The 22,146-nt window shown below is 48.1% G+C and overlaps 1 protein-coding gene across 1 annotated transcript in view; it reads left to right on the forward strand.

Moving 5' to 3' along the window:
* The window catches only part of GLYR1 (glyoxylate reductase 1 homolog), a 456,170-nt gene that overhangs the window by 221,568 nt on the left and 212,456 nt on the right, over window positions 1-22,146 (forward strand). Inside the window, exon 6 of the mRNA XM_085632218.1 lies at window positions 6,290-6,376. Coding sequence (XP_085488344.1) covers window positions 6,290-6,376 — 87 coding nt within the window. The remainder of the gene's footprint in view (window positions 1-6,289; window positions 6,377-22,146) is intronic.

Raw genomic sequence — 22,146 nt, forward strand, 5'->3', positions numbered from 1 at the left:
AGCTAGGGCCTCACATGAAGACCGAATAGCCGCCTGGTTCTCCTCTGAGACTAGAAACCTATTCGCCAGGTCTGCTTGATTTGCCTCGGAGGTTTTAAATCTACTTGTCATCTCCTCTTTCATAGCCAGGAGGAGGTCCACAAGAGAATGTGAATCTGACGCTAGAGTGCTCCGGGTTTCGGGCGAGGAAGTACCAGAGGCACTATTACTCCGATCGTCAGGGCTATTAGAGAACACCCGCTGCTCTGCACCTTGCTCCTTGACCTTCTCCATTGCGACTTTCTGTACTGATCCACCCTCTACCCATCCACTCTCCTCCCCAGAAATCGATTTTCGGACCTGGTCTTGAGCTTGCTCCGTCTGCTCCAAAACTGCTAATCTGTTAGTGAGACTGATTTCAGGGTGTACCGCGGCTTCCTGGTTTGCAGTTTTACCCATTTCGAGAGAACTAAAAGTTTCAGGAGGTTTAAAAGTATCGCCGACGTTAGGGGGCACAAATTCCCCTTGAACTCTTTTGTGATTGCTCATTGGACGCTCCGCTATCGTTGCTTTTGGAGTTTTGGATGGAGGGGAGGGGGCGGGGCGGAGAGCCAAGGCCCGGGTTGACGCGAGATGGGTTGTGCAAGAGGACTTTGGACTTGTTGAGGTAAGAGACATGACCTAATAGTATGTTTTAAGAGATGGAGTCATTTTTGCCTTGGAGGGAATAGCTTTTTTAACACGGGGTTTTGTTTTACCCTTTTGATCTTTGGGTTCGCCCGAAGGCGCTAATTTTCTTAGATTCCCCCCCTGTTTACCCGAGGCTCTTACTTCAGCGACCGGTGGAGGGGCTCGCAGAGGTACAGCTAAATGAGTGATCGCTGTGTTTGAGGTCAGATAAGCTGCCCTCGCCCGCAATGCATATCTGCTCAATTTTGGGGGTGATGTTCCCGTCTGAAATATAATACCTCTCTCCATACATTCAGAGAGACCCTTTTCAGGTTTATCTTTTACTGCTTCCAATGGTCCAGTTTTTATATCTCTTATGCCTTTTGTTCCCCCTAAAAACGGAGTCCCACCGTCAGCTGCCTTTGTCCCTTCTACCCCCCACACTGACTTTCTCCCAGGAAACCGGTTTAATTTGGACTGGGTATTATCCAGAGTCTCTGCCTGAGGCGACAGCGGAACACCTCCTGCCTGGATCGAAGACCAGCCAGGGACTCCCGGGGCGCACGTCCTCCCCCTTGCACAACACAGCAATAAAGGAAACAGCTCACCGCGCCTCCAGGCCCTCTCTGCGACTCCCCACCTCCAACGCAACTCCACAGCAGGCACTCCACCCCCCGTCTTTCCACCTGGAGCTCTGGATGCAGGCGCGTCCGGCGTCACTGCGTCCCGCCCAGCGCTGCTCACTTCCGCACATCGGGTCTCCCAAGCGCCGTGAAGATCAACGAAGCCTCCAGCCGGCAAAAACATCGGTACAACATCGGCACAACCTCGCACAACCTCGCCGAAGGGGTAAGGAGAAGGCTTTCTTGTTTAAGGGTTAAACGAAGAGTCTCCCAGGTCTCCCGAACCACTAAATCATGTCATCTTCAAATTGCCGGGGAAGCAACCCGCGGCCGTTACACTGCGGCCACCATGTTCCTCCACTCTTAGGGAGAACCTTTAAGGTGCTCTCTGGGTGCATGTATTGGTGAATCCGACACTGGCATCAGTGTGGGTTTACCAATACAAAATGTTTGATCCCAAACATCCCTATTTTTCCTCCCTTTCACTTGCCCATACTTCCTACATCTACTGAAGCAGAAGTAGAGTACTCTACTCCTCCCACATCGCAGCAATGACCTGGCACAGCCTCACCACGCACCTCTGGACCATCACCTCACTTCTGGTATTCTGAATGACCCAAATACCTGGCTGTTTGAATAAGCCTCCTGGATCTGCAAGCGCCTGGATACCCTTTCGGGTGATTAGCTACGCTTTATAAATCTCAACTGATTGATTGATTTGGAGACCTCAGCATGGGCTGAGGTAGGAAAGAAAACCCATGCAGCAATGCCGGGAATATGTGAGTGGGTAGGTGTAACAACAAGAGCGCAGAGTAGAACCCAGGATGAAAAGGGTGTTGGAACCTGAAATATAGCCCTACCTTCCAAAAGGAAAGGCAAGAAGTCTGGGAAACCAACTTGTGATCAGACCCCAGATCATGTCCCCTCTCTTCACTTAGAAGACTTGTCAGCTCCAGAGGGAACTAAGACCCAGGAGCTTGGGCCTTACACAGCAGAGCGTTAGGGCCCAGGGGTGCCCTCTAGGGAAGATCTGTGCCAAGGACAGTTAACCTGCTCCACCCTTGAAAGCCTGAAGCAGTAAGCTGCTGATCAGGAAAAGGGAAGTATCAGTTGTTCCCATAGACCTATTTTGACGAGGGTCTCCTACACTGAGGCTGTAGACCCTAACCTGATGCCACTAAAAGAGTGGTAGTGCCTCCGAAGTTTAGAGAGTTAGTTTCTCCTAAACATTGGCCTATAACATTTCCCTAGCTGGTCATCTTGGCCAGACCCAAGCTTCCTGTAGGTTGGTGAACCACGTCTACTGGCCATAAATGTCCCAGAAGGTGTAGAGGTTTTGTTACTCCTGTGCCACCTGTCAAGCCAGTAAAAAGACCGATAACCACCCAAAGACCCCCTTAATTCCACTTCCAGTTGTTGGAGTACCCTTTGAGAGTGTTAGTATTGACATTGTTTGTCCCCTTGACCCCCAAACAGCATCAGCAAACGGATGTATTCTGTTGGGAGTGGATCATGCCACCAGGTATCATGAGGCAATTCCCCCGAGGCTCACCAATACCCCTGCAGTGGCTCAGGCCCTCCTTGGTATGTTTACCAGGGCTGGCTTTCTAAAGTAAGTAGCATCGGGAAGAGGCTCAAACTTTGTCTGTATACTACAAACACGTGGCCTTAGTGTGGAGTGATCTATAGGTTCACTACCCCCTACCACCTGCAGACAAATGGGCTTGTTGAAAGGTTTAACAAGACCCTGAAAGGTATGATTGGTGGACTCCCTGAAAAGCTCAGAAGGAAATGTGATGTCTTACAGCCGTGCCTGCTTTTTGCTTACAGAGAGGTTAGGAGATCTGTGTCTTTTGAAGGAGGAATGGGAGAGACCTCTCAAAGATCCTAAGCAGGCTATTGTGAACTATGTACTTGGCCTTCGTTCCAGGATGGCTGAGTATATGGAAAAAGCAAACAAAAACCTTGAAGCCAGAAAGGAGCCCCAGAAGCTCTGGTATGATCAAAATGCTGCCATGGAGTTCCCACCAGGGCAGATGGTATGGGTTTTGGAGCCTGTGGCTCCTAGAGCCCTCCTGGACAAATGGATTGGGCCTTGCCCTATCCTTGAGAGAAATGGGAAAGTGACCTATTTGGTGGACCTTGGCACATGCAGGAATCCCAAGAGGGTCATCCATGTAAACCCCCTGAAACCCTATAATGACAGGGCTGAACTGACCATGGTTATGGTCACAGGTGAGGATCATGAAGCAGAGAGCGAACCTCACCCTGACCACCTCTCTCAGAACCCTAAAGATCGGTCAGTTGAAAGAGTTATCTTGTCAGACACCTTCGCTGCCCAACAGCAGACTGATTGAAGGCAAGTCCTAAACCAGTTTGCCGAGCTCTTCTTCCTTACCCCTGGTCAGACTAACTGGTGCACACATGATGTGGACACTGGTGACAGCCTATATGTCAATTAAAATTTACAGACAGTCTGACCATGTCAAGGAGAGAAGAAAGGTTGACGTAAGCAAGAGTCTGAAATTGTCATTGAACCCTCGGAGAGCCCCTGGCCCAGCACAGTTGTTTTAGTTCCCAAACCTCACTCCCAAGTTGGAAAGAAAGAAATTAGGTTTGTGTTTACTATAGGGACCTCAATGCAGCCACAAAAACTGATGTACACCCAATTCATAGGGTTGATAAATTGATTGACCGGTTGTGGGCAGCCAAGTATCTGCGTACTTTTGATCTCACATCAGGGTACTGGCAGATAGGTCTGAATCCTGGAGCCAAAGATAAATTTGCATTCTCTACTCCAGATGGGCACTTCCAGTTCACTGTGATGACCTTTGGATTAAATAATGCCCCTGCCACCTTCCAAAGGCTGGTGAAAACAGTCCTTGCTGAGCTGGAATCGTTTTGCTTACCTTGCAGGATCACCTGATCCACCTTAGGAAGGTCCTGAAGGCTCTGCGGATCAGCTAAATGTACTATTTACTAGGGATTTACCTAGAGTGCTAAATGTTTTTACCAATTGGGGACCAATTGTACAGTTTTGGGAAAGAGCTCTGGCACTGGGGACGTGGTTAGCAGGAACCCAGTGCACTTTCAGTCAAAATCACATTTACCAGTCAAAAAGTGGGGGTGGCCATGTCAAAAAGGGGCACTCTCATACAATAGTCATCAAGTGTTTAGGTTGTTTATAGAGTGTTGTGATAACTTTCCACCTTCCAAGCTGTTTTTAAGTTGCTTAACCCACCAATAATTAGTGTCAAGTTCTTGATGGCAATACAATATAAGCATTTTATTCTTGCAAACCCTCAGTTGCACAGGATCGTAATGAATTACTGGCACAACATGGCATAAGAGGCTTTTTTCCAGCTGTAGCACTATGCTAAAGCGATACTTATGCTCTGGAGTTGGGGGTGCACAGGTGGAGAATAGCAGGTCCAAGCCTTATATGGCAGGGGCTTGGACTATCTCCTTCCCTTGCTCCCCTTCGCTCAACCCCCCCCCCCATCCCCCCTCCCCTTAATCAGTGAAGATCCAGTCAGACTGTTGTACCCATTGTTCAGAAAGTTGTCATAACTTTCCTTGTTCAGTTGGCTCCACTGGCAGAGCACTTACAGATTTACCCAGGCTGTCGTTGCAGTTCATTTACTACCAATACTTCTGCCTGCCTCTGTGGGCTTTACTTCAAGCCCCTCCCCACTTCTTAGGTGTTTCACAAGAGCAGATAGGGAGGTGTTAGTCCAGCCAAGTGATAGAAGTCTCATGTTGGGTTGCTGCATACAAACACGATTCTGTGGATGGATGTGCCACATTGTGCAATTTATTTTTTGATGCAGGTCGACACTTTTCGCTGCGCAGGTGCCAAAGGTTGTCCGCAGCACCAGCAGTCACTCTGAGATAGAGGTCCCACTGCTCTAGGCCTCTGTTCTTCCACAGTATGTTATTGAATGGGAAACAGTCACTGGCACAGTTCTTCTGCAGTCAGCCACCGTTCTGGCACAGCTCCTACATACCTTAGCACCTCCAGGCAGCCTCCTTTTTGGGTGGTGTCTCTAGTACTCCACCTCACAGGTCACATGAAGTTCCCCATTTGCAGCTCTTGCTCCGGGTTTCTCCATTGGGCAGACTCCTTGCTGAGACCCCTCGTGCCCTCCTCTTAGCACAGCCTGGTGCCCCCAATTGGTTAAAACACTTTCAAATACAAAGCTACATTGGCTCTCAGTGCCCATGCATGATTATACAAAACTGGACAGAAACCTTCATGCAGGTTCACTTAGGGCAGAGGCTTACGAGCGCAGATTATGCAGGGGGCATTCCGGTCTATTCAACTTGACATTCTGAGCTACCTGTTTGCATTTTTATAGTTTTCGCAAACTTGTGTGACCTGTAGTAGTGCACATGCTCTGTGTATGCACGATCAAATGTTACAGTTTTGAAAGATCTAGATTAAGAACCACACTGACAACGGGCTACTTGCTTTATAGCTTCAAAACTGCCTTACTCATTTTCGCCAAACCAGGATAGTCACCATATGACTGAAAGAACACCTTGTATAAAATATGGTGGCCACCTGTTAATTGATTTTTGGGGTTACCCATGCACGTCAAATTCTTAATGAAAATACTACTTTATTGGTGGTGGGACATTATTTTGGAACCTTCTTTTATAACTTTTGAACTGCTTGTTCGATTGGCAACAAATTTGTCAGTATCTTATATGTCCATAAATACATTATATTTCCAGGTGGTGCATATTGATCAAAGGAGGCATACGTTATTAAGGGTACCAAAATAGGATTTCTATGGAGTGAGCTGTCAACTTAAGTTCCTAGATATAACTGCATGGGTTGTTTGGCTAACAGAATTACAAAGGGAAGCTCTGCAAATTAAAATATTGAAAATTGTTTTGCGATGCTATTCTCATCTGCTCACATGATTCTTCTGTATGATGTGGCTGAATGATGCAAGATTGATCTGCCTTTCTCACCTCAACTGTTGATTCCTTTGTTTGCTTTGTGCTTACAGGATCTCAGCTCTCCTGAATCAAGCACCATGAAGCGAATGATGATGGGAACCCTAGCTGGTTTCAAGTGGCAGTCTGCGCTGAATGAGGTATTGGTTGTAATGTTGACAGTTTTTGTATTTTATTTTTAGGATCCTACTGGAAAATAAACCTTCAATCAGTGGTCATAAAATCAAAGAATGGAGGAGGTTCTCTTCTGTAAACTCAAGTGTACCATGAGTAGAGTAGGAGAAAATTAACTAGATTGGTATTTTCATCTGGAGAACATAGCCTATACTATGTTGGAAGCAGAGAAGATCTTAAACCATGATGCTGTGCTATTAGTGGCAGAAAGATGAGAGGAACGAAAAGAAGAAAACGTTATTTGATTTAGGTGAGGACAGTGTAGGAGATTGGCACACTGATACATGTCCGAGATAGTAGAGCACTCCGGGATAGAGGGCAAGAATGGGGTGCCCAAGATGACAAATGTTGCATGGGTTTCTTTCCCTCTCTTTCTTGATGGGACTGTCTTCACTGGTAAGTCACATCATGAGTGAAAATTATCTGTATATTTTTGCAGCGTGAGCCAATCTAGATCAACATGCTGTGAAGTAATCCACCATATAGTGGTTGGTTTTCGAAATGCAGTGTATATGGGTAATTTTTGGATGTTGGCAATATGGGGAGATGAGGCAATACTACTCATGAGGACGTTAACATGATGTTCACAATGGCATACAACAGATGAGCGATCTTCAGATAAAATTTTCTGCCATTGGATTCAGAAGCAAATATGTAGTCAGAGTTGAAAACCTCGTTCATCTGTTTAGAATACATTTGGTTATTTGCCACATGATCTTTGGTGATATTAATTCTCTGCCTTCCTTTGGGATTCTGGAATACATTTTTTAAAGCAGTTTTTCTAAGCTGAAAAAGTCCTAAAAAAATTATTTGGAAAGTGTTTCAAGTTAGATTTATTTTAGAGGACGAAAACGAAAGACAAATGCTTACATAGACATAACTTTGTTCAAGTTGCTTAGGCAGAAAAAGACTGTACTGTACCTATAAGACAGGTGTAAATTGAGGCACGGGTAATCGCCCTCAAGACTTTGCGCGTCTAGGCCTACAATGCTGAGAATCCAGTTCTTACTTTGTCTTCATCCAAGATGTTGAGACATTTACCATGTACATTTTCTGTCTCTGTCCAAGGCCAGTTCCTTTATTTCTATCCTTTAAATGACATCTGTATTTGGTGCTTCTGAAGGAGATCTTGCCTGCAAAAGAGTCATGTCATCACACAACTTCTACTGATACAGCCAGAATGCAGACATTTTTGTGTGGCAGAATCCACTGATGGCAGCATTCTATGGCAGCCATCGATGCATATGTTTCTCGCTGCAGCTGAGCTGCGAGCCGTGAGGCTGCTTTGGAGGACTTTCCTATCTGTGACTCTGGCTGTCAACTGCCGCCTGCATTCGCGTCACGTGCTGCTGCTAACTTTTGCTGTCTAGGTGACTATTACTTCCCTTTGCCGTGTAGCTGCGGGAGTGGATTGCTAGCCCTGGTGATCCCCACTTTTTCATTTCCTGCGTATTGCTCTACCCCTCCCCCCGACTTGGCCTGTGTCTCTCATTACGGTGGTGTGGAGAGCCACAGCGAGCTGCGAAGGGCTAGTGTGACAGGAAAGGAAGTTTCGGGAAACTGTGATGCTGCAGACCCTTGTGATTTAGTGCCAGAATAGGTGAGCGAGGCGTCCTTTATGATATTTAAAATTGATCAACTGCAACATCATGTATAGCTTTGTGAGGGCAATTTATGGCAAGATTGAAGAGCCTCTGTTAAGACATATTTTCTGTCTAATTGACTCTTTCTTTGCCGGTCTGGCCTTTTGGTCTAAAAGGTTAACCTTATTGCTGCCAATTATTATACAGGCCCCTTTTACACTGTGACTAATCACAGAAGTGCTCATGCCATGCTGTAGTTTTTAAATTTCCAAGCCCCGCCTGGCGCCATTGTTTTGGGTCTTGGTCCTGATTTTGCCTCTGGCTATGTCGCCGCCCGGACCACATCAACGGCTTTGGCTGGTGGTGGTAAGGTTTCATGACGGATGGGTGTATGGTGGCTTATAGCCCTGGTTCACTGTGGTCTGGTGTTCCCTGGGTGTCCACAACGCCTACTCAGGGGGTCCTCATTTGCTTAGAAAAAGAAATAATAATAAATAATTAAAGTGTATATAAAGAATCAAAATGTAAAACTGTGAATTTGAAAACGTTCTGTTAATATTAAGGAATTAAAATTAAAATTGGAGAGTAAAAATTACGTTGGTATTCTCAGATTGATTTGTGGGAGCAGTGCAAGTGCATCAAACAAATTATAGTATGGGTGATGAGTGGCCTCAATTGAATTTAGCAAAGCCCCACCCTTCCCATCTTTTAAAATATATATTTGAGAATTAAGTAAAATATTTCATTGTTTGTGTATTTGTTTGTTGAATGCAGCTTTCTTTATTTTTGTCTATTGTTTTGCCGTTCAGTCACCAGTGTTTTCACTATCCAGTAATGACTCTGTGGGATCCCTGGATTCCAATAATGAGTTAGTGGGAATTTCCTGAATTCCAGTAATGATCAAGTGGGGGTCCACTAAAGTCAAGAGGTTAACAACCACTGGCTTGGAGATCCAGAACTGGAGAAAACGTTTCACGTGAAGGTGGCATCAGTTGTGGGTTGTGGCACCTCACGGAAGATATTTTTCATCAGATCATTTGGTCCTTTATAATTACCTTGATTTATGAGGAAACGTTCACTGTGATTGTTCAACATTTCCTTCCTGTGGCTTCCAGTGGAGGACTGTTCAGCAGAACAATTGTTCCCTTACAATCGATTTGAGGATCCATAAGGAAAAGCTCATTGTGATCGCATAATAAAATTGACAATTTCATGGAGGTTTGAGGTATTAACATCAATTCAGAGAATTTAGATTCAAATTGGTCAAGTGTTTGAGTCTTAATACAGTGACGGAGAAGAAATTGAGAACCAGAAGACTAATTTTTGCAAGAATTTGCCAAAAGACAACATCAAATCTTATGCGAAACAAACCATGCCATGCAGGCTCGATGAAGGGTTTAGCTTCTATTCCAGCTTATTTTTTAAAAGTCATGGAGGAAACCAAAATTGCTTTGTCAGCAGCAAATGACTATCTTACTGCTAATAAAAACATACCCAGTGTAACATGAAGCATCGTACAATTTTAGTCCTGATCGAACATTCTAAGATTTTTGGTAATGTCCACCCTCCCGCAGTGTAGCTCTAACAGCCCCCTACAGACTTCACTCTTACAGATTTCTATATTGATATTGTCAATAGCCCGAAAGGTATAAAGCCAAATCCTAAGTGTGTTGTATACCAACATATGCATCTATGACATTTCAAAAAAGATCTATGAATTTGTTTAGCAGTACAGAGCGTGAAAACAACACTAATTTCTGATCTATCAGGAATGCCGGAGCTTAAGTTACTGTATTCTTCCTCTGTACTATGTAAAATATTTATAAGCTCTCCATTGCAGAGAAATAATGCATCATCCATGCTAGACCTATTGGAAAGATCTACCTACAGCTCTGATCATATAATAGATGCTCTCTGTATCTCTAATAGTGTAGGAGAGCCTTTAGCAAATTATGTAAAGAACAGGTTAAAAAGGTGTCCGAAAACCTGATATTTTGCAGCGTGAATCTTTCTGGATTCACTATGCTGTGCATTATTCCGCTATCTAGTGGTTGGGTCTGGAATTGTAGTCTATATTCTCATTTTTTTTTTTTTTGTTTTTTTTTTGTGGCCCAGGTGGGTGTCGACATACCACCATTTGGTGTTCTTTGTGACGTCCACATGCTTCCTCCGGAAGCTCCCACCTTTGGCCTCCATCTTCAGATTCTTTTTTCTGCCGTTGGGACTGGATCGTTGCCAAAGAGTTCCAGAGTTTTGGAAGAGGAATCAAGCAAAATCGAAGAAAATCGACGAAGAATCAAGTTTTCAACTACACCGGACTACAGGTCAGGTACCCGGAGCGACGAGGGAGAAGTTTTAACAAACAAGACCTAGACGTTCAACGTAGAATGCGCTTGCAGGGGGCTCCCTGAACGCCGGGATGGACAAAACACCATTCAAGTTTTGCACTAATTGCCACTACAAGTACGCCCAGAAGGATCAGCATCCAGTCTGCAACCTCTGCCTGCCGCTCGACCACAGAGGCGAAGACTGCAACACCTGCTCAGTGTTTACACCCAAGACCCTTAGAGTAAGGGAGAGGCAGAGAAGGGCGAACCACAACATACAGGGGCAGGGGCCACCTCCAACGCTACGAGACTTGGGCCTCTCCATGGAGAAGAGGACAACATCACCGGAGGACTGCACGGTCGTCGAGGTCCATAAGATGTTGAAGGAGGTAAGGGAGGCGTCGACCCATAAACATCCAAGCGACAGTCGAAAGAGTGAAGCAAAAGCCCCGAGCGACACTTAGAGGTGAAGCTAAGTCCTCGAAAGGAGCTCTGCCGCCGAAAAACTCGACGAAAGCAACAGCCTCCAGGGACAGTCAACTGAGCGGATCCTTCGAAAAGGACTCCCAATCGACGAAAACCCTCAAAGACGTCGAAAGTTGCCCTCAAAAAGGACACCTCGGTGCTGAGGAAAGAAGGGCCGACATCGTCGTCGACGGCCTTGAAGAGAAGCGCTCCAACCCTTGAAGCCGAACATGTCGCCGAGATGAAGAGGAAGAAGAGGAGGCTCGAGGACGAAATGGCAAGCATCCTACAGCAGAAAAAGGACTTCGACGAGAAGATGAGCCAATACACCATCCCGCCGAAACCCACGGTCGAAGTCGAAAGGCACGACGAAGACGCCGAAAACACCCGAACCAGTTGAGGAACTGGGAGAAGACGACTACTATTTCGAGGGAGAAGGCGATGAAGATCTGCAATCCTACCGGGACTCGACGTCCTCGGAGGCACAAGACGTGGAATGGCACGATCTCGATGCCGAATCGCCGGAAGAAGGCGTAGACATACCCTTCGAGGCCCTCGCCGCCAGACGACATAGGGATCTACAACATGGTCGTACAGAAGGCTGCACAGACTTATGGAATGAAAATGCAGGAGGAGAAGCCCAAGGCATGTTTCCTCTTGGAAACTCTACTGCCTCAACAGACTAGGAGCCAATACCTGCCCATGTTCCCTAGTGTGCTGGACCAGGGAAGAGAGGCCTTTAAGGAGGCAGCAGTATGCAAAGTTGTGACATCTACAAACATTCTTCAAGGGACCCTGCATACGTCCAAGGGTCAGTGGCAGCTGACTCCATAATTGCAGCAACGGCTAGGAAGAGGGCTAATGTTCCCACAAATGCCGGACCACCTCCAGACCAGGAGAGTAGGAGGATGGATCTTACAGGGAGAAAGGTAGAGAGAAATGCGGCAATACATTGGCGCATCGCAAATTTCAACGCCCTTATCAACAGGCACGCATACCAACACTGGGATGAAGTGGTGCAGCTCCTAAAGCATCTACTAGACCAGTACTAACAAAGGGCAGCTCACCTGGTAGAAGAAGGAAAGAACATGGCGAACACATGCCTGAAATCGGCATTGGATGCTGCAGAAACATCAAGCAGGCTAATGATATGAGTGACTGAGAAGACCAGCATGGCTCAGAATTTCGGGATTCAAGCCAGAGTTACAAAGTAACATCTTAAATACACCCTTTAATGGAGAGCAGCTGTTCGGCACACCAGTGGATGACAAGATGACGCAGCTCAAGAAGGACAACGAAACAGCAAGGTCCATGGGAGCGTTGCAGTTCAGGGGAATGAGAAGAGGCACACCCACAAGGAGGCCAGGTGGTAGAAGTGGAGGCATTGTGCCGACCACATTGCACCAAACGTTCCGACCACATTGCACCAAACGTTCCAGCAAGGCTACCAAGGGAACAACCAGGGGCAGCAGCAGCAAAACTGGCAGTACCAACCCCAGGGACAGTCCTTTCGAGGGCGCGGAAACGGACGAGGACAAACATGAAGGGGAGGACAATAGCCCTCCACTAAGTGACTCCGCCATGTTTCAGGCCCCCACCCTAGCCACACCTCGAGGTGGGCGGAAAGACAAAAAGAAAAAATGCAGTCAAACGTTCAACGACAAACAGTACCTCGAACACTCAACACCGTTAGGGGGAAGAATAAGAGACTTCATCCAGGAATGGAGGAAGGTCACATCGGACAAATGGATTCTAAATATCATACAACACGGATATTGTATAGAGTTAGAAAGACAACCTCCAAACAGAAAGGCACACTCAACAAAGGAGCTATCGCTCTTGCAGCTGGAGGTGCAAGAATTGCTCAGCAAGGAGGCAATAGAGGTGGTACCGCAGAACCAAAGAAACAAGAGGGGTTTACTCAACTTACTTCCTGGTGCCAAACGTGGACGAAACACTAAGACCTATCCTAGATCTAAGATTCCTGAACAAATTCATAAGGACTCAAAGATTCAAGATGACCTCCCTGCTGGAGGTAATACCACAAATACAGCAAGGAGACTTCATAGATACTATAGATCTAAAGGACGCATACTTGCACATCCCCATCAACCACAAGCACCTACTAAGGTTTGTGATCAATCAAAGCCACTACCAGTTCACAGTACTGGCATTCGGCCTCAAATCCGCACCAAGGGTGTTTACAAAATGCCTAGCAGCTGTCGCAGCACACCTACGAAGGCAAGGGATACACGTATACCCCTATCTCGACAACTGGCTTGTAAAGGCAACTTTGTACCATCAATGCAAACTACACATCCAGCAGGTCATACTAACACTGACAGTACTGGGCTTCTCGATTCATTGGGAGAAATAGTCAACAGAGCCAGAGTAAATCAAGATCTTCTTAGGGGCGGAGATCGACACCATGCAGGCCAAAGTGTTCCCCAGCAGGAAGAGAACATTGGCGATACTGAAGGAAACACGTCGTTACCGCAAGGGGCAAGTTCTGACAGTGAGGACGGTCAGCAAGCTAATGGGAATGATGGCATCCTGCATTCACCTGGTCCAAAATATTCGACTGCACATGAGACCATTCCAGGAATGGAAATAGCAGCAATGGTCACAGGCAACTCGGAGTTGGGAAGATCTAGTGGTTGTCACACATGCAGTGGATCAGGAAATAGCGTGGTGGAACAAGCAAAAAATATCTCGGGGGGGGGGGGGGGGGAACCATTCACACAACCAACTCCAACAGTGACCATCTCGACGGACGCCTCCCAGATGGGGTGGGGCGCACATATGCACAAGCTCAAGGTGAGAGGGCTATGGTCGCAACAGGAGGCGGTCAAGCACATCAATTACCTGGAACTAAAAACAGTGTTCCTATCACTGAGAGCATTTCAGAAGCAGCTGTGCGGAAATAGGGTGTTGATACAAACACAACACCACGACCATGTTCTACATCAACAAGCAGGGAGGAACTCAGTCAGTAGCGCTATTGAGGCTAGCACAGGACATATGGGCATGGGCCATCCCACTAAGGATAGACCTACTAGCAATACATCTCCTAGAGAAGGACAACGTGGAGGCAGACAATTAGCAGGCAGATGTCAGCATCCCACGAATGGGAGATCAACAAACCGGAATTAGAGAGTATTTCAGAAGTGGGGTACACCGCAAATAGACCTATTTGCAACACAGCAAAATGCCAACACTTCGCATCCAGACAACCAGACCATCGGTCACAAGGGAATGCGCTATGGATAAGTTGGTCAGACATTTGCATACGCTTTTCCCCCTATCCCACTGATACACAGGGTACTCAGCAAATGCAGGATCAGCAACGTCGCTGATACTAATAGCGCCTCAGTGGGCCAGACAGTCATGGTTCTTGCAAATTGTGGAGATGGCGCAGGCATCAGCACACAAATTCCCAAAAAGAAGGGACCTGTTAACAATGCAGAACGGAAGGGTGCTACACTCAGAGCCAGAGAGCCTCAGCCTGGTGGCATGGCTCCTGACGACTTAGTTTGCACAGCTCAAACTACCGGCGAGCACAATGGCAGTGCTCAGGGAGGCAAGAAGGCCTACCACAAGGAAATGCTATGTAGCAAAGTGGAAGAGATTCTCAGACTGGTGCATTAGGGAAAAATTGCAAAGGAAAATCACAAGAGAGTCAACAGTGCTAAAATACTTAACACATCTTACAGCTCATCCACTTCCTCACCAAGGACCCGCACACCGCCAAAACCAACCTCGACGAGGGTATGAAGGCCGTCGCCGAGTGGATGAGGAACAGCCGCCTGAAGCTGAGCTCGGACAAGACAGAAGTCCTCATCCTCTGCCCATCTCAGTCTGCCTGGGACGACTCCTGGTGGCCGACTGCACTAGGAACAGCTCCGACACCCACGGACCACGCACGCAACTTGGGATTCATCCTTGGCTCCTCCCTCTCCATGTCCAAGCAGGTCAACGCCGTCTCCTCCTCCTGCTTCAACACCCTCCGCAGGATCTACAAGTGGATCCCGATCGAAACCAGAAGAACGGTGACCCAAGCCCTCGTCAGCAGCCGGCTGGACTACGGCAACGCACTCTACGCCGTAATCCCCACCAAACACCTACAACGACTACAACTCCTCCAGATCGCCTCGGCCCGCCTGATCCTCAACCTCCCCTGCCGCATCCACATCACCCCTCACCTGAGAGACCTGCTCTGGCTCCCCATCAAAAAGAGGATCACCTTCAAACTCCTCACCCACGCACACAAAGCGCTCCACAACTCTGGACCAGCGTACCTGAACGGCAGACTCCACTTCTACACCCCCGCCAGCTCCGTTCTGCAAGCCTCGCCCTCGCCGCCATCCCCCGAATCCAACGAAGCACCTTCGGAGGCAGATCCTTCTCCTTCTTCGCGGCCAGGACCTGGAACACCTTCCCAACCCACCTACGGCAGACCCAGGACCTGCTCGCCTTCAGGAGGCTCCTCAAGACCTGGCTCTTCGAGCAGTAGCAGCAGCCCCCCCCCCCCTCTTAGCGCCTTGAGAACCTCGCAGGTGTGTAACGCGCTCTATAAATACTGTGATTGATTGAGAGGTGTGCCTTCCTTTGCCAACCCCACCCCCTCAGTTGGGGAAGGCGAGGTGAAGCACACATCGGTCACCTACATCTTGAAGATGAGGAGACACAGCCAATTGGGGAGAGGCTCATGCTCCCTCCCGCTTGAGGGTGGCATAGTTGGGGGTGTACCCATTGGTCCTGACCTGCACACCCCTTTAAACGTCTCCGAATTTGGTATTTAGGGGAAACCTTGAACCTTACCTCCTCTCATTCAAGGAAGAAAGAAGGACCGAAGAGCTGTGCTGACCCAAGAAGGACATTTCTGCTTTGGCCCCAGCCCTACTAGCCTGCCCCGTCTACGACCTGCCTACTCAAGGATCCCGGCAAGTTCAGCATCCAGCAACGGCCAGATGATGGAGGACGCGCCTGCACTCACCTAACTATGTCCTGTGAGCACCGGATTCGCTCAAGCCAAGACTCACCCACAGAATCCGGATTCCGGTGACTGCGAATCTGCATCAATCTGCACCCGACGCCTACCACTGAGTTCGAGCGGCCCAACACCACAAGGAGGTCTCGCTGGTGATCCCCAGCCTCCCTTAAACTTCAAGATGACGCCTGCAGCCTCAGCCTGAAGTGTCGTCCACCCCCCGGACTGGATCTGATAAAGAAACCCGACGCCAAAAGACACACCTGCACCTGAGGCCCCACGGCCTCGAGTGGCCTAACCGACAGTGTCCAGGAATCCCCCAAGCTTCGAACTTACCTCTCCAGTAAGAAGTTGCCTTCAGGAAGTCTCTCTGCCAGAGTCTGCAGCAACTTTGCCGAAGCAAAGGTCTTCATTGAGAATCACAGGGTCCCAGACATCATCTTGGCACTCTGCACCCGGCCGCCCCAGTGCCGCTGCAGGTGCAGCTCCTGTGCTGATTGTTGGCCCCTGCAGTCCTGACCTTACACCCACAAACTTTGCTCCCACACCTGAGTGGCCTGAAGGTTAGCAGTCCCTAATCGAAGGCCCCATTGGCTAATATTTGGCCCCTGCACTCTGCACCCAGCCACCCAAGTGCCACTGGTGGTGCAACTTGAGTGCCTACCTAGACCTTGAGGAACCCTGGTCCTAACTCCCAATCGTGAGACGTTTACTTACCTGTGAAATCGATAAACATTTTTCTCTCATGGGAACCCATGTAATGAGTTTTTGGGCCTAAAATGTTTCAAGCGTTGAACTGTTGTCTTGTATGGAGGAAAAGTCTTAATTACCTTGTATTGTGAGATCCCTCAGTGTGGTATCTAGGCATACCACACGCAGAAGTCAGAGTAATCCTAAAGTAATCTAAAGTATTCTAAAAGTAATTATTGTGTAATGTAAACTGCTTTTTGAACCAATACCAACTTGTAACAATTGCAAATTCAACCACAATTGCATTGCCTTATGAAGTCTTGTATTTGAGAGTATATTTTACTTACCTGTGCCAAGTCCTGCTAGGTTCTAAACATAAATGTACCTTTGTTAGGTCTCACCTGAGCCAGTGCGCATGCGAGGCTTCTAATAAGGACTTTTAACTTGGAGCACTCGCACATGCTTTTATTTGTTGCTCACTGTGAGAAAGTGCCATCTTTCTTGCATGGTATGCCCCCACTTTTTGCTAAATTGCTGAATGTACTTCGATTGAGTGTACCCTGGGTTCCTGCCAATCAGGTGCCCAGGGCCTATGTTCCTTCCTTAAACCACACAAACTCCAAATTGGCAAACCCTAGCCACATGTCAGCCCCTAGTAAATGGTACCCTAGGTACCCAGGGCCTTGTGACCAGGGAAGGCCTCTAAGGGCTGCAGCACTCATTGTGCCACCCTCAGAGGCCCTGTACCCTTACACACACACACTGCCCTTGCAGGCTGAGTGTCTGGGTGCAGGACAAAACAAAGAGTCGACATGGCACACATCACTGTGTACCATGCCCATCACCTACACTGCCAAGGCATATGTCAGCCACCCCTCTAGCTGGGTGCATTACGCCTATGGTGTGGGCACAGGAGCAGGAGCCCTGTGCCCCTACAGTACCCGGGTCCATTCCTGGGCACTGTAAGTGCAGTGCTGTCATTTAAGAATACATGGTGCTGAGAGCTTGTCAAACACGAGCTCCACCGCACCATATTGGCAACACTGAAGCCTGGGAAGTTTGGTATCAAACTTCTCAGCACATTGAACCCACACTGATGCCAGTGTAGGATTTAATGTACTAAGCACCCCAGAGGGCATCTTAGAAGATGCCCCCGTACAGCTAACTTGCAATCCACGTCTGCTCTGAGGCTGCCCAGGCTGCCACACAGCAGACACGTTGCTGGACCCCTGGGTGGGAGAGCCCCTGCTCTCCCGGGCCTGCAACAATGCACATCCTGGGTGAGGTGAGAAATCTCCTCCCCCAGGATGAGCAAAGGGAAGCTTCAAAGGCCTGCCGCCAGTTGGAGTTTCCCCAGGCCACTGCAACCCCCCACTCTGGCGGGAAGCTTGGCCGGAAACCCCATACAAGGACAGGGGATGTGCCAGCCTGCCCACCCCACCCCTCAGGTGGGGGAGGCGAGGTGAAGCACATCTCCAGGCTCTCGCCATCTTGAAGATGGGAGGCCCTACCCTATCAGGATTAGGCTACTGCCCCCCTCCCACAGGAGAGAGGCAGGATAGGGGGTGTACCCACCCCAGGACAAGGACCCATTGGTCCCTGGCCTTCACCTACCTGTAACGCCCCTAAATCTAGTATTTAGGGGCCCCCTGAACCTTCCTTCCTCAGATTCCAGATAGAAAAACGACAAGAAGAGCAAGAAGAACAAAGACCTGCCCTGCAGCTGCTAAAAAGAGAAGAAGACACCAACTGCTTTGGCCCCAGCCCTACCGGCCTGTCGACTCTCGAACCTGCACCAGCGCGGCATCCCACGTGGCCAGCAACCTCACCAACCCCGGAGGACCTGGCTACCTTTTAGCTCTAAGCCCCTGGGACTCCCACGAGTAGAGGCTCTACTCAAGAAACCTACTTGCTATCCCTGGCACCAGCCCGGGACCGCGGACCCAACACACTCTGCACCAGCCAAGCCTGGCCAGTGCCGGAGTGGACAAAGACCCAGAGGACGACCCCACGGCGACTGTGACCCAGAGTCCGGCACCCAAGGACCCCCCTCGACATCCCGGAAGAAGCCTGCAGCCTCAGAACCAAGTGCCACCCCAGCCGCGATCAACCAGAGGGTAAGATTCCCGACGTCAAAAGGCACCCCTGCACCCGGCGCCCTGCGACCCCCTGTGCCCAATCCCGGGGTACCCACCTAACCTACAACTACCCAACTTACCTCTCGAAGTGGTGGTGGCACCTGAAACATCCTCGTCCCCGAGCCTGCAGCCTCTTTCCAAACCGGAACATTCCCATTGATTTCCATTGAGCGCCCTAAGGCTCAAAAGCACCCTGCACCCAGCCGCCCGAGTGGCCCTGGCAGTGCCCTCTCTACACTAACCTACTTCCCCACTTGCCCTGAGTAAGTGACCAGGAGCCCAGCTCCCACAGCCGCGTGGCTTGCCAGACAGCAGCCACCAACCAAGGCCCCCCTATCCCTCATAGGATAACATTGGGCCCAACTCTCTCTGCACCCGGCCGTCCTGAAACCGCTGAGGGTGAACCAACTGTACCTACCTGACACTGGGGGACCCCTGAGTCCATGCCCGGAATTTCAACACTACCAGTCGAGTACTTACCCTTAAACCGCTAACTTCATTTTCCTCATAGGGTAACATTGACTGGCTTTTTCTTCAAAAATCTTCTAAGTGTGAACTTTTCAAAACTGCAAAAATTCACCAAAAATCAGCCAAGTGACAAAAACGAATTTACTCACCTGCTCCTAGGTGAGCTCCCAGTGCTGGATCTTGGTGCCCAGCCCTGACTCTGAAAAGTGTTCACAACTATACTTACTTCTAACTCATTTTTCTCCCATAGGAAACCATTGTCTGCTTTTCTGTGAAATTTCTTCTAAGTGTCTACTTTTGCAAATTTGAAATATTCTTTTAAAATCGTACCATTTCTGCAAACGAAATTACTTACCTGCTTTTGATAAGGACCCCAGTCCTGGGTCTAGGCACCCAGTCCTGGATTACTAAAGTAACGATAAAGTACTCTACCTGCAATTTGAATTTCTTGCCATAGAGATCCATTGAATGTTTTCTGTGAAATATTTTCTAAGTGCTAACTTTTGAAATAGCTAAATATTATTTAAAAATCATTACAGTTATTAAGTCGACTTTCATCACTTGATTCTGAATACTGACCCCAGGCTGGTTCTAGGATCCAGACCTGGGATTCCAAAAGTAATCTGAAAAGTAATTTATTACAAATAACCTGAATTTACCATTGAGCTCAATGCATTGTTATGTTTAGGAAATAGGATTGTTTATTGCAACCAACTGTGACTGTTTACACAAATTTATTGCTTGAAACAAAAGTATTTACATTCAACCTCTCATTCTGAGAAAGTATATTTTTACCCCCTTGTGGTTCTAAAAATAAAACAAGCATATATTTTATATATACAAATCATTGGCCTAGAGTTCAGTTATTGAGTGTGTGAAACCATTTGCTGACTGAGTGGGTACAATAAATGCTTTACACTGTCCTCTGGTACTGCCTTACTGCTCGACCAAGCTACCACTTTTGAGAGTAAGGTCATACCTAACTTTGACCTCTATCAGCCTCTGGGGGACTGTGGACTCTGTACACCCTGTACCTATTAGGGAACAGTATATACAGAGCCACTTTCTCACATTGGTGGATCAGCGGTGGGATACAAACTTGCATTTGTTGGACTACTTGGTTACCATCTGATCACACGACAGAACTCTTAAAAATTGCCTTTAGAATTCTGATTGGTTTTTCCAAAATTACTAAAAGTCTTGCTAGGGCCTTGCTTAAGTCCCATTAGAATTTTAGAAAAATAAAAGTCACTATAGTCAGGGTAGAGGGTTAGAACTGTCAGGTTAGAATGTCTCAAACAAACCCAGCTATTAGTGATAATAATAACATGGACCTGGTGGAGGAGCTCGACCTCACACCTTACTTACACTTGTCTTTCAAGGAATTGAGGTCCTTATGTAAACTCAAAAATTTACAAATGGGTCAGCATCCATCCAAACAAGGGCTCCAGGAGCTCCTGGCTGAGTATGCTAAAGACCACCCATCTGAACATGGTGATGGCCAGTCAGATGAGGAAAGGGAAACAGGGGAGGAGGACAGCAACCTCCCCATACTATTCCCTAGGGAGGAGATGGCACCCATACCCTCCAACTCAAGACATAGCATCTGGGCACCTAGAGACCACACAGGTGGCTCTGGTCCCAGAGACAACACTGGGGGGACCCCCCAGTGAAGAGGACAGCCTTGTGAGGCTGGCCAAAAGAATAGATCTAGAGTCCAGGCTCCTGGCTCTAGAAAAGGAAAGGAGAGAGATGGGTTTAGCACCCATCAATGGTGGCAGCAATAATAAAAACAAGGATAGGGAGGAAACTTCTGACCTTAAAATCCCCAAAGGGATTGTCCCTAAATTTGAGGAAGGTGATGATATCACCAAATGGTTCACAGCCTTTGAGAGGGCTTGTGATATCAGGAAAGTAAAGAAACCTCTCTGGGGGGCACTCCTGTGGGAACTGTTCTCTGGTAACTGCAGGGACAGGCTTCTGACTCTCTCTGGGCCAGAAGCAGGATCCTATGACCTCATGAAGAAAGCTCTGATTGAGGGATTCGGATTCACCACTGAGGAGTATAGAATTAGATTCAGGGGGGCTCACAAAACCCAGACCCAGTCCTGGATTGATTTTGTAGATTTCTCAGTGAAGACACTGGATGGTTGGTTAGCTGGACATGGTGTGCAGGATTTTACTGGATTGTACAATTTATTCATGAAGGAACATATTTTGAGTAACTGCACAAATGAAAAGTTGCATCAGCATTTGGTAGACCTAGGTCTAATTTCTCCCCAAGAATTGGGAAAGAAGGCAGACCACTGGGTCAAGACTAGGGTGACCAAGACAACCACTGGGGGTGACCAAAAGAAGGTGGTCACAAAACCTCCCCAGGGGAAAGGTGGTGAGAATCCCCAAGATAAAAAGTCTGAGTCTTCCAAAGGGCCCCAAAAACCTGTTCAGGTGGGTGGGACCCAAACTACTCCCTATGTGCCCCAACCATATAGGGGGAAGAACTTTGATCCCTTAAAGGCCTGGTGTAATACCTGTAAGAAGCAGGGACACCTAACTGTATCTTGCCCCCTAAACAAAGCCCCTAAGGCACCCAGTACAGCCACTCCTGGGGCAGCAAGTATACAAATGGGATCAGAGGTGTACCCTGAGCAAATCTGGGAACACACTGAAGCAAGTTTAGTCTCCTTGGGAGAAGTGGAGTTTGCCACTGTGGCTGTGTGGCCCCCCAACTTAAAGAAATACTTACAGTACCCCTGGGTAAATGGAACTAGGGTAGAAGCTCTGAGGGATACAGGTGCCAGTGTCACTATGGTGAAAGACACACTGGTTTCCCCTGAGCAATACTTGATTGGGAAGTCTTACCCAGTCACCAACGCTGACAGTGTCACCACTAGTCATCCCATGGCCATGGTAACATTAGGCTGGGGGGGGGTTACTGGCCTGAAACAGGTAGTGGTCTCTCCAAAGTTGCCAGCTGCATGCCTGCTTGGAAATGATCTGGAAACCTCAGCCTGGGCTGAAGTTGAGTTAAAGGCCCATGCAGCCATGCTGGGCATCCCTGAATTGGTGTGTGTG

This window comes from Triturus cristatus, chromosome 10 (assembly GCF_964204655.1).
Source record: "Triturus cristatus chromosome 10, aTriCri1.1, whole genome shotgun sequence".
NCBI lineage: Eukaryota > Metazoa > Chordata > Amphibia > Caudata > Salamandridae > Triturus > Triturus cristatus.